General features: G+C 46.0%; 1 protein-coding gene across 1 annotated transcript; it reads left to right on the top strand.

Annotated features, from left to right (window-relative positions):
- Nucleotides 1-213: 213 nt before the first annotated feature.
- ube2g2 (ubiquitin-conjugating enzyme E2G 2 (UBC7 homolog, yeast)) lies at nt 214-10,088 on the top strand. Its single transcript, XM_034234230.1, has 3 exons — nt 214-355; nt 6,742-6,882; nt 9,155-10,088. Exons 1-3 carry the CDS (start codon nt 322-324, stop codon nt 9,265-9,267), a joined length of 288 nt encoding a protein of 95 aa, XP_034090121.1. The 5' UTR covers nt 214-321; the 3' UTR covers nt 9,268-10,088.
- The last annotated feature ends 2,334 nt before the right edge of the window (nt 10,089-12,422 follow it).

The following is a 12,422-nucleotide window of genomic DNA, read 5'->3' as shown; positions in this document are numbered from 1 at the left end:
TTAACCCCGTGGGGAAGTTCAGTATTTGAACAGCATCAGGGAGAGAATGAAGAACAGCACAGATTAATGAAATCAAAGATGAACATGTGGTCATGTGAACATATTATTTACGTCCAACTTGCTTTATATGTGTTACTGTACATTTTGTAATTCAACATGTATATTTTCTACTTTCTTGTTTATTTCTTTTAATTTGTAATGTCCAATGCCTTCTCTTTCCTCCTGTTGTGCTTCAGGGGTCCTCAGGACACATGCTTTGAAGGCGGCGTGTTCCCTGCCGTCCTCAGCTTCCCCTCAGATTATCCCCTCAGCCCCCCCAAGATGAGGTTCACCTGCGACATGTTCCACCCCAACAGTAAGGCCTCTCTCCTTCTCTAGCCAGCGCCAGCCAATCAAATCATATGCCAGTACAAGCTCTAGCCAATCAAACCGCTGCTTGTGTGTCAAGGGCGGGAGATTCATGTGATTGGTTGTTGGTCGAGCTTCAGACGCGCCCAGCTCCAAGCTTTTTTTGAAGCTGTAGTGTGGATGGGCCGTAAGGCCTCTCTCCTTCTCTAATGCTCCTGCTGTCCAGGTGAGACTCAGAGGGTCACCTGGACATGTTCCACCCCAACAGTAAGGTCTCTCTCCTTCTCTAATGCTCCTGCTGTCCAGGTGAGACTCAGGGGGTCACCTGGACATGTTCCACCCCAACAGTAAGGCCTCTCTCCTTCTCTAATGCTCCTGCTGTCCAGGTGAGACTCAGAGGGTCACCTGGACATGTTCCACCCCAACAGTAAGGTCTCTGTCCTTCTCTAATGCTCCTGCTGTCCAGGTGAGACTCAGAGGTTCACCTGGACATGTTCCACCCCAACAGTAAGGTCTCTGTCCTTCTCTAATGCTCCTGCTGTCCAGGTGAGACTCAGAGGTTCACCTGGACATGTTCCACCCCAACAGTAAGGTCTCTCTCCTTCTCTAATGCTCCTGCTGTCCAGGTGAGACTCAGAGGGTCACCTGGACATGTTCCACCCCAACAGTAAGGCCTCTCTCCTTCTCTAATGCTCCTGCTGTCCAGGTGAGACTCAGAGGGTCACCTGTCCTCTGGAAACACACAGGTGGCATCAGGAGGGAAAGGACCAGGAAATACAAAATTAATTAGCTTTCGTTCGTCTTCTCAATTCACTTTACAAATATGAGTCTAATGCTGCGTTCAAACTGTAGTGTTCATTTCGTTGACTAAAACTATGACGAAATATGTTCGTCAACTACCTTTTTTTCCATGACTAGAACGAGACGATGACGAGACGAAAATGTAGTTTACTAAATAAAAACTATGCCAAAATCTCTCTTTACTTTTGTTGACGAAAAATTAGACTACATATTATCAAAGATAACGTTTCATCTCTGATAGTCAGTTTTTCTCCCAGCAGTTCCATTACCGGTGCTGCGGCTGGACAGGAGCTGTGTGTCTGTGCTGCTGCTGGGCAGCAGCTGTGTGTCTGTGCTCTGGCTGGGCAGCAGCTGTGTGTCTGTGCTGCGGCTGGGCAGCAGCTGTGTGTCGGTGCTGCGGCTGGGCAGCAGCTGTGTGTCTGTGCTGCGGCTGGGCGGCAGCTGTGTGTCTGTGCTGCGGCTGGGCGGCAGCTGTGTGTCTGTGCTGCGGCTGGGCGGCAGCTGTGTGTCTGTGCTGCGGCTGGGCGGCAGCTGTGTGTCTGTGCTGCGGCTGGGCGGCAGCTGTGTGTCTGTGCTGCGGCTGGGCGGCAGCTGTGTGTCTGTGCTGCGGCTGGGCGGCAGCTGTGTGTCTGTGCTCTGGTTGGGCGGCAGCTGTGTGTCTGTGCTGCGGCTGGGCAGCAGCTGTGTGTCGGTGCTGCAGCTGGGAAGCAGCTGTGTGTCTGTGCTGCGGCTGGGAAGCAGCTGTGTGTCTGTGCTGCGGCTGGGCAGCAGCTGTGTGTCTGTGCTGCGGCTGGGCAGCAGCTGTGTGTCGGTGCTGCGCGCGGCGGCACATTTGAATTACACCGGGCAGCGGCACACTGTGAACTGTCAGGAAGACTCGGGTCTAACTCATGGTCTAACTAACCTTATTTAACAGAAAATAAAATGGCAACAACAGGGCTTGGGAGCAGTGGTCGCGTTAACCGAATACCCCCCGTCAGCGCGAGTGATTGATAAATTGTGCACTCGACGGGTAATAATGGATTATGACGGAAATGTTACGATCCTGTCCGTCAAAATGACTGACAACGAAAAAGTCTAAAGCCACCACTGCTTGGGAGAAAGAAACAATGCGATATTTGGGCCCATTTTCGCTACAATGAGGCGGAGAAAAAAAGCTACTGCATTGTTTCATCAGAAGGGAAGCAATGTGGCAAAACACAGCTGGTAACAACACCACAAACCTGACCAGATACTCTCTGCAAAGCTGCTTAATCATCCAGCCTGAGTTTTTCATCAAATAAGGACAATATATAATCTTATTGTGACAGTTTGACTAAAATGACAAATTATTGCTTTTGGCTAGACTAGTTTGACTGAAATGTTCTATATAATCTGATGACTAAAAAAAGACTCAACAGTTTTCATTGACAAAAAGTAGACTCAAATAATTAGTTTTCTTTGACTAAAATAAGACTAAAATGCTCAGACTTTTAGTCGACTAAAACTTGACTAAATCAAAACAGGATGAAGGTGACTAAATATGACTAAAACTAAAAAGGAAATTTAACACAGGACTAAGAATCTAAACGCTTGAGTTTCACCGCGGCTGTCAGCTGTGTTTACTCGCATCATTCAAACAAGACGCGCTGGCTCGGGAGCTACAACTACAACAAAATGAACATATTTGACCGTGTTTTAATTGTAATACACGTTTCAAAATGATACCGAAGTAACAACATACTAATACCGGTTAGTAAAAACCATGAATTAATGCTTTGACAAGTCTGCAGACAGACGGCAGAGAAACACCTTTTAAAATGCGTGTTGTCTGAATGGAGATCGGCTAAGCTAACGCAGTATATGCTCGGTCCGTCCACACTCACAGCAACGGCCTACAGACATAAATAAAGCAGCGAATGTATTTGCCATGACACGGGCAGTCTGTGGTTTGTACTTGTTTAACTTTTGTCTAGTTTCTGAACAGACATGAGGAGCTGTGAGCTCTCGGTGCTAACAGCTAACGGCTGATGTTTTGGTTTTGTGGTTCTACGTCATTAACGGCAGGCTGAGATCCTCACCGCTGATTGGCTACCGTGAGATTGCGTCACGCGAATTTGACGCTTGAGTTTAAAAGTTGAACTTGAGCGTGTGTCGCGTCCCCCTCCAATCGCCTCAATCTTTCCGCAGCATTCGCATCAACCGCTTCATGCTCGCCGTCGGAGCGAGTCTGTCCGCGTCTCTGCATTGACTTTACATGTAATCGCGCCGCCCCCGAACATCGCATCCGGTGTGAACGCAGCATTAGAAAGAAATACAGAGATTCAGGGAAAGTGTAATGATTTATATATTTTATTTAGTGAATGCAAGAGATGCAGATAAATGACGCAGCAGAAAACCAGCTCCCTACAGAACTCTTGAGATTACTCATTTAAAATCTTTAGTTTAGTGTTTCATGATTAAAACAGAATACATCTCGATGGCAGTTAAAGAAATGCGATTGTTTAAAGGTTTGAGGATGTTTGACGATCAGAGCTGAAACTGTGACTGAGTGTGTTACATTACATTACATTACATTGCATTTAGCTGACGCTTTTATCCAAAGCGACTTACAATAAGTACATTCGACCAGGAAGACACAACCTTGAAGAAAACAGAATCATATAAGTACATCAGGTTTCATAGAGCCAAACATTTCAAGTGCTACTCAACTGGCTTTAGGTAAGCCAGTCCTTTATTAGTATAAAAGTGCTTCGTTAATAGTTCTAACGCTCGAAGTGGAGTCGAAAGAGATGAGTTTTCAGTTTGCGCCGGAAGAAGTGCAAGCTATCTGCCGTCCTGATGTCAATGGGGAGCTCATTCCACCATCTTGGAGCCAGGACAGCAAACCCACGTGTTTTCGCCGATGGGAACTTGGGTCCCCCTCGCAGCGAGGGCGCAACGAGTCGTTTGGCTGATGCAGAGTGTAGTGCACGCGCTGGGGTGTACGGTTTAACCATGTCCTGGATGTAGGAAGGGCCAGATCCATTCGCAGCATGGTAAGCAAGTACCAGTGTCTTGAAGTGGATTCTAGCAGTTACCGGAAGCCAGTGAAGGGAGCGGAGGAGCGGAGTGGTGTGGGAGAATTTAGGAAGGTTGAAGACCAGACGAGCCGCTGCATTCTGGATGAGCTGCAGAGGTCGGATGGCACATGCAGGTAGACCAGCCAGGAGGGAGTTGCAGTAGTCTAGGCGTGAGATGACGAGAGCCTGGACCAGAACCTGAGTCGCTTTCTGAGTCAGCTGGGGACGTATCTTCCTGATGTTGTAAAGCGTGTATCTGCAGCAACGGGTTGTAGCAGCGATGTTTGCAGTGAAGGACAGGTTGTTATCTAGGGTCACACCCAGATTCCTTGCAGTCTGAGTCGGGGAAACAACTGAGGTGCCGATGTTGATTGTTAGGTCAAGAGTGGGACAATCTTTTCCCGGGAGGAAGAGCAGCTCAGTCTTGTCAAGGTTGAGCTTGAGGTGGTGAGCAGACATCCACTGAGAGATGTCAGCTAGTCAGTGTTCAGTGTTCCTCGTGTCGAGGCACGCGCACACACACACACCGTTAGCATGCCGTTAGCATGTCCATTAGCATGCTGTCATTACCGTCTGATTACTGGACTGCAGCCGCTCTGAGTCTGATTATAGGACGAGACGCTGGTGACCCCTCATCACACACACCACACACACACACACACACACATAGGCACCCACACACACACACACACACACACACACACGCACACACACAGGCACACACACAGACACACACACCACAGAGAGACACACACACACACACACACACCCTCATGGCCCTCAGCTGAACTTTCTGAATGTATCCTCTGATCCTCTGAAGTGTGCTTCATATTAAAGTAACGCTGCGGCTGCAGGTTGCTGTTCGATCGCAGATAAGAAGCGTCAGATGTTTGATTCTCTGATAATCTCTGCCTCACAGAAACTCAAACTCCCTGTGAATATCTCGGTTCCTCCCGAATCCCCAGAGACACCACAGCGTCTGGGAAATAGCATCTCAAGTTTCAGTTTAAAAATCATCTGGATTTATAAAGTTAACGTAAAAAGAGGCGCCATGTATTTCATTAAAAAGTGTTTTTGAAAAAGGTTTTTACTTTCAGTCTAAAAAGTGTCTTTCCTTTTAAAGCAGAAGCTCTTTGATTTATAAAGAAAAAAAATTACAATTTTATTGAATAAAGTTTATAAGAAAATACTTTTAAACGAAAAGCCTCTGAAGTTTAAACGCAAACAGCGGGGAAAACAGCGGGAAATCTGAAGTGAAAAGCGTACCGGCTTCCAATAACAGAAGTTTAGAAAAACAACAAAGAACTACGTGGTTTCTTCTATGACTGTTGTTTAGGCGTTTTTACATTGATTTAAAGTAGTTCTTACTATATTATTACAGGAGTTATGAATGCTTTACTCCAGGAGTTACTCATGTCTCGACTGTGATTCCAAAGCAGCTCGTTGTTGATGATGGGAATGGAGAAAAATAAGGGAAATGTCAGAAGTGTTTTATGTACCGTAATCACTGTGCGATATAATCCAATATGCCAACTGAACAAAACAACAGACTGATATTGTTCTCTAAGAAAGACCTGTTTCAGACTGAAGCTTCTTCAGGTGTGTCGGTCTGATAGTTTAATGCACCTGAACTCAACACTCCCCCCTCTCCTGATGCTTCACCTGTTACAAATCTGCTCACAGACTGTTGGTCACCCTGTCAGAGACTTCCTGACTCACAGACCATAATAACCTGAGAGGCTCCAGCAGCATCCTCTGGGACCCACAGCATGCTCTGACAGAGAATCTGAGCTGCTACCATCTAATGGAGATCAATAAAGTCAGCCTGAAGCATCCTCTGTGCTCCAGTCAGTCTGAAGCATCCTCTGTGCTCCAGTCAGCCTGAAGCATACTTTGTGCTCCAGTCAGCCTGAAGCATCCTCTGTGCTCCAGTCAGCCTGAAGCATCCTTTGTGCTCCAGTCAGCCTGAAGCATCCTCTGTGCTCCAGTAAGCCTGAAGCATACTTTGTGCTCCAGTCAGCCTGAAGCATCCTCTGTGCTCCAGTCAGCCTGAAGCATCCTCTGTGCTCCAGTCAGCCTGAAGCATCCTTTGTGCTCCAGTCAGCCTGAAGCATCCTCTGTGCTCCAGTCAGCCTGAAGCATCCTCTGTGCTCCAGTCAGCCTGAAGCATCCTTTGTGCTCCAGTCAGCCTGAAGCATCCTCTGTGCTCCAGTCAGCCTGAAGCATCCTTTGTGCTCCAGTCAGCCTGAAGCATCCTTTGTGCTCCAGTCAGCCTGAAGCATCCTCTGTGCTCCAGTCGGCCTGAAGCATCCTCTGTGCTCCAGTCCTCTCAGTGAACACAGAGCTGCAGATCAGATGCACGCTGAAGGCCCTGTGAGCAGCTCTCACTGATCCTGCTGTGATGTTTGTTATTTGTCTTGATATGTCTGTTGGTGTTACACATGGAGCTGCTGTGATGCAAGTCACATTTCAGTCTTGATCTGACCATTAAAGTATTAACCGTATTGGTTATTATATGCACCTGAACTCAACCCTCCCCCCTCTCCCCCAGTCTACCCTGATGGGAGGGTCTGTATCTCCATCCTTCACGCTCCAGGAGACGATCCAATGGGATACGAGAGCAGCGCGGAGAGGTGGAGTCCAGTGCAGAGCGTGGAGAAGATCCTGCTGTCTGTGGTCAGCATGCTTGCAGGTACATTACACTGCTGTTACAGTGCTGTTACAGTGCTGTTACAGTGCTGTTACAGTGTTGTTACAGTGCTGTTACACTGCTGTTATAGTGCTGTTACAGTGCTGTTACACTGCTGTTACAGTGCTGTTACAGTGCTGTTACAGTGCTGTTATAGTGTTGTTATAGTGCTGTTACACTGCTGTTACAGTGCTGTTACAGTGCTGTTACACTGCTGTTACAGTGCTGTTACACTGCTGTTGCAGTGCTGTTACAGTGCTGTTACAGTGCTGTTACACTGCTGTTACACTGCTGTTACAGTGCTGTTACAGTGCTGTTACACTGCTGTTACACTGCTGTTGCAGTGCTGTTACACTGCTGTTACAGTGCTGTTATAGTGCTGTTACAGTGCTGTTACAGTGCTGTTACACTGCTGTTACAGTGCTGTTACAGTGCTGTTACACTGCTGTTACAGTGCTGTTACACTGCTGTTGCAGTGCTTTTACACTGCTGTTACAGTGCTGTTACAGTGCTGTTAGTGTTGTTACAGTGTTGTTACAGTGCTGTTACAGTGCTGTTACAGTGCTGTTACACTGTTGTTACAGTGCTGTTACAGTGCTGTTACAGTGCTGTTACACTGCTGTTACACTGCTGTTATAGTGCTGTTACACTGCTGTTATAGTGCTGTTACAGTGCTTTTACACTGCTGTTACAGTGCTGTTACAGTGCTTTTACACTGCTGTTACAGTGCTTTTACACTGCTGTTACAGTGCTGTTACACTGCTGTTACAGTGCTGTTACAGTGTTGTTACAGTGCTGTTACACTGTGCTGTTACACTGCTGTTACAGTGCTGTTACAGTGCTGTTACAGTGTTGTTATAGTGCTGTTACACTGCTGTTACAGTGCTGTTACAGTGCTGTTACACTGCTGTTACACTGCTGTTACAGTGCTGTTACAGTGCTGTTACAGTGCTGTTACACTGCTGTTACACTGCTGTTACAGTGCTGTTACAGTGCTGTTATACTGCTGTTACAGTGCTTTTACACTGCTGTTACAGTGCTGTTACAGTGCTGTTACAGTGTTGTTACAGTGTTGTTACAGTGCTGTTACAGTGCTTTTACAGTGCTGTTACAGTGCTGTTACAGTGCTGTTACAGTGCTGTTACACTGCTGTTACAGTGCTGTTACAGTGCTTTTACACTGCTGTTACAGTGCTGTTACCGTGCTTTTACACTGCTGTTACAGTGCTGTTACAGTGCTGTGATAGTGCTGTTACAGTGCTGTGATAGTGCTGTTACAGTGCTGTGATAGTGCTGTTACACTGCTGTTACACTGCTGTTACAGTGCTGTTACACTGCTGTTACAGTGCTGTTACAGTGCTGTTACACTGCTGTTATAGTGCTGTTACACTGCTGTTACAGTGCTGTTACAGTGCTGTTACAGTGCTGTTATAGTGCTGTTACACTGCTGTTACACTGCTGTTACAGTGCTGTTACAGTGCTGTTACACTGCTGTTATAGTGCTGTTACACTGCTGTTACAGTGCTGTTATAGTGCTGTTACACTGCTGTTACAGTGCTGTTACAGTGCTGTTACAGTGCTGTTACAGTGCTTTTACACTGCTGTTACAGTGCTGTTACAGTGCTGTTACAGTGCTGTGATAGTGCTGTTACACTGCTGTTACAGTGCTGTTACAGTGCTGTTACAGTGCTGTTACAGTGCTGTTATAGTGCTGTTACACTGCTGTTACAGTGCTGTTACAGTGCTGTTACACTGCTGTTATAGTGCTGTTACACTGCTGTTACAGTGCTGTTACACTGCTGTTACAGTGTTGTTACAGTGCTGTGATAGTGCTGTTACAGTGCTGTGATAGTGCTGTTACAGTGCTGTTACAGTGCTGTTACAGTGCTGTAACACTGCTGTTACAGTGCTGTTACAGTGCTGTTACACTGCTGTTACAGTGCTGTTACACTGCTGTTACAGTGTTGTTACAGTGCTGTGATAGTGCTGTTACAGTGCTGTGATAGTGCTGTTACAGTGCTGTTACAGCGCTGTTACAGTGCTGTAACACTGCTGTTACAGTGCTGTTACAGTGCTGTTACACTGCTGTTATAGTGCTGTTAGTGCTGTTACAGTGCTGTTACAGTGCTGTTATAGTGCTGTAACACTGCTGTTACACTGCTGTTACAGGAGTTATTACAATTTCATAAAGACTCACCCTAATGTCCTCCCTTGTCTCCTCCCTTGTCTCTTCCCTCGTCTCCTCCCTTGTTCCCTCGTCTCCTCCCTCCTCTCAGAGCCGAACGATGAGAGTGGAGCGAACGTTGACGCCTCTAAGATGTGGCGTGAAGACCGGCAGCAGTTCTACAGCCTTGCTCAGAACATCGTGAGGAAGTCGCTCGGCCTGTAGAGACGACAGTGATTCAGAAACACCTGGACACCTGACACCTGGACACCTGACACCTGGACACGGACTGATCAATGAACTGATGTCTGGATCAACACAATCCAAAATCGACTAAAAATCAACAGCAGAGAAAGTCGTCACCTGTGGAGCAGCGAGACTCTATTATTATCCTCATTAATATGATACACAAAGCATGCAGGCGTTAACACACAGGATGACAATCTACACATTCTCAAAACACATTTAAATAAATAGAATATGGCGATTACAAATATAACCCTGAAATATAAACATATGGTTAAATACATCCTTTGACAACAAATAGTTTGTTTCCGAAGTGGAATCGCTCAGGACAGATTCAACTCTGATTATTTAAATCCATAATATATACATTTTAAATGTATTTAGAGCCACATAAAAAATGATCCTTCACATGTTTATCTTCCACTTTGTTCTTTTAGGTTAAAGAAACACACTTTTTGGGCTTCAGAGTGAAACATGCCGTTAATGAGAGGATGATAAGAATCTAATGTAATGAGCAGAAACACACCTTCTACCTTCCTCCCGTTGTTAAAGGTTTCACTGCGAGAGGATATTAATGTTTCTGCTGCGTTGAACTTTAATCTGTTTTATTCGGAAGCTCTGATTCGTCTCAGAGCTCCACATTTCTCTCAGACTTTACGCACTTTATCTGAAGGATCGTCTCCGTCGTCGATATATTTTTAAAGAAATGAAGCTGGAAGTTTAGAGTTTCTGACGGGAGGATGGAGAGTTTTATTTTGATGTGTTAATTTGAAAGAAAAATAAACAGAGGGAAAATGGCAGACGTGTGGTTTCTATGTTGTGTTGGGGTCTCAAGTTCAATTATATAATAACACAACAGCTTTATCAACACTACAACACTGATTTTGAGCCAAGTCTGAAGGTCTCTAAAAAAAAAAGTGTATCACTTGGTGTTGGGGTCTGGGGAGACCCAGCAGAATTGTTTTGGGTGACTCGGGGTCAAATTTGACCCAATCAAGATTCATCTTTGACTTTAGACACCCCTCCCCACTCCCTTCCTCCACTGTAACAATAATTTTTTGCAACTTCCCGATTTGTTTTCCCTAATGATTCTAAGTTCCTCTCAGGCTTTTTTTTTCTTAAATTCTAAGATTTTTCTGGAGAAAATGTAAAAACATTTTTTGCTGAATTATTGGATTAAAATCTCCAACATGTGACGCCAACTCTTCTGTAATGAATATCTTTAGAAGGTGAATTCATTGAAGAGGTTTGGTCTCTACTGATGAATATCTTTAGAAGGTGAATTCATTGAAGAGGTTTGGTCTCTACTGATGAATATCTTTAGAAGGTGAATTCATTGAAGAGGTTTGGTCTCTACTGATGAATATCTTTAGAAGGTGAATTCATTGAAGAGGTTTGGTCTCTACTGATGAATATCTTTAGAAGGTGAATTCATTGAAGAGGTTTGGTCTCTACTGATGAATATCTTTAGAAGGTGAATTCATTGAAGAGGTTTGGTCTCTACTGATGAGCTGATATCAAATGTAAATCATGGAAAACAGAATGAATGAATGGTTTCATTGATCTACAGAAAACACCTTTTACTCCCAACATGATTTAATACTTGCTTTACATTAAACCTTCCTCTAGGAGCACTGTGGGATAAGAGTTTAGAGCAGACTCACCTGAGAGTTTAGAGCAGACTCGCCTGAGAGTTTAGAGCAGACTCGCCTGAGAGTTTAGAGCAGACTCACCTGAGAGCAGACTCGCCTGAGAGTTTAGAGCAGACTCACCTGAGAGCAGACTCACCTGAGAGTTTAGAGCAGACTCGCCTGAGAGTTTAGAGCAGACTCACCTGAGAGCAGACTCACCTGAGAGTTTAGAGCAGACTCGCCTGAGAGCAGACTCACCTGAGAGTTTAGAGCAGACTCGCCTGAGAGTTTAGAGGAGACTCACCTGAGAGTTTAGAGCAGACTCACCTGAGAGTTTAGAGCAGACTCGCCTGAGAGTTTAGAGCAGACTCACCTGAAAGCAGACTCACCTGAGAGTTTAGAGCAGACTCGCCTGAGAGTTTAGAGCAGACTCACCTGAGGGTTTAGAGCAGACTCACCTGAGAGTTTAGAGCAGACTCACCTGAGAGTTTAGAGCAGACTCGCCTGAGAGCAGACTCACCTGAGAGTTTAGAGCAGACTCGCCTGAGAGTTTAGAGCAGACTCACCTGAGGGTTTAGAGCAGACTCACCTGAGAGTTTAGAGCAGACTCACCTGAGAGTTTAGAGCAGACTCACCTGAGAGTTTAGAGCAGACTCACCTGAGAGTTTAGAGCAGACTCGCCTGAGAGTTTAGAGCAGACTCGCCTGAGAGTTTAGAGCAGACTCACCTGAGAGTTTAGAGCAGACTCGCCTGAGAGTTTAGAGCAGACTCACCTGAGAGCAGACTCACCTGAGAGTTTAGAGCAGACTCACCTGAGAGTTTAGAGCAGACTCGCCTGAGAGTTTAGAGCAAACTCGCCTGAGAGTTTAGAGCAGACTCGCCTGAGAGTTTAGAGCAGACTCGCCTGAGAGTTTAGAGCAGACTCGCCTGAGAGTTTAGAGCAGACTCGCCTGAGAGTTTAGAGCACACTCGCCTGAGAGTTTAGAGCAGACTCACCTGAGAGTTTAGAGCAGACTCACCTGAGAGTTTAGAGCAGACTCACCTGAGAGTTTAGAGCAGACTCACCTGAGAGTTTAGAGCAGACTCGCCTGAGAGTTTAGAGCAGACTCACCTGAGAGCAGACTCACCTGAGAGTTTAGAGCAGACTCACCTGAGAGTTTAGAGCAGACTCGCCTGAGAGTTTAGATCAGACTCGCCTGAGAGTTTAGAGCAGACTCGCCTGAGAGTTTAGAGCAGACTCGCCTGAGAGTTTAGAGCAGACTCACCTGAGAGCAGACTCGCCTGAGAGTTTAGAGCAGACTCGCCTGAGAGTTTAGAGCAGACTCACCTGAGAGCAGACTCACCTGAGAGTTTAGAGCAGACTCACCTGAGAGTTTAGAGCAGAGTTTAGAGCAGACTCGCCTGAGAGTTTAGAGCAGACTCACCTGAGAGTTTAGAGCAGACTCGCCTGAGAGTTTAGAGCAGACTCGCCTGAGAGTTTAGAGCAGACTCGCCTGAGGGTTT

This window comes from Gymnodraco acuticeps, unplaced genomic scaffold (genome assembly GCF_902827175.1).
Source record: "Gymnodraco acuticeps unplaced genomic scaffold, fGymAcu1.1, whole genome shotgun sequence".
Taxonomy (NCBI): domain Eukaryota; kingdom Metazoa; phylum Chordata; class Actinopteri; order Perciformes; family Bathydraconidae; genus Gymnodraco; species Gymnodraco acuticeps.
The sequence above is the reverse complement of the archived record's forward strand: the minus strand, read 5'-3'. Positions and strand labels throughout refer to the sequence as shown.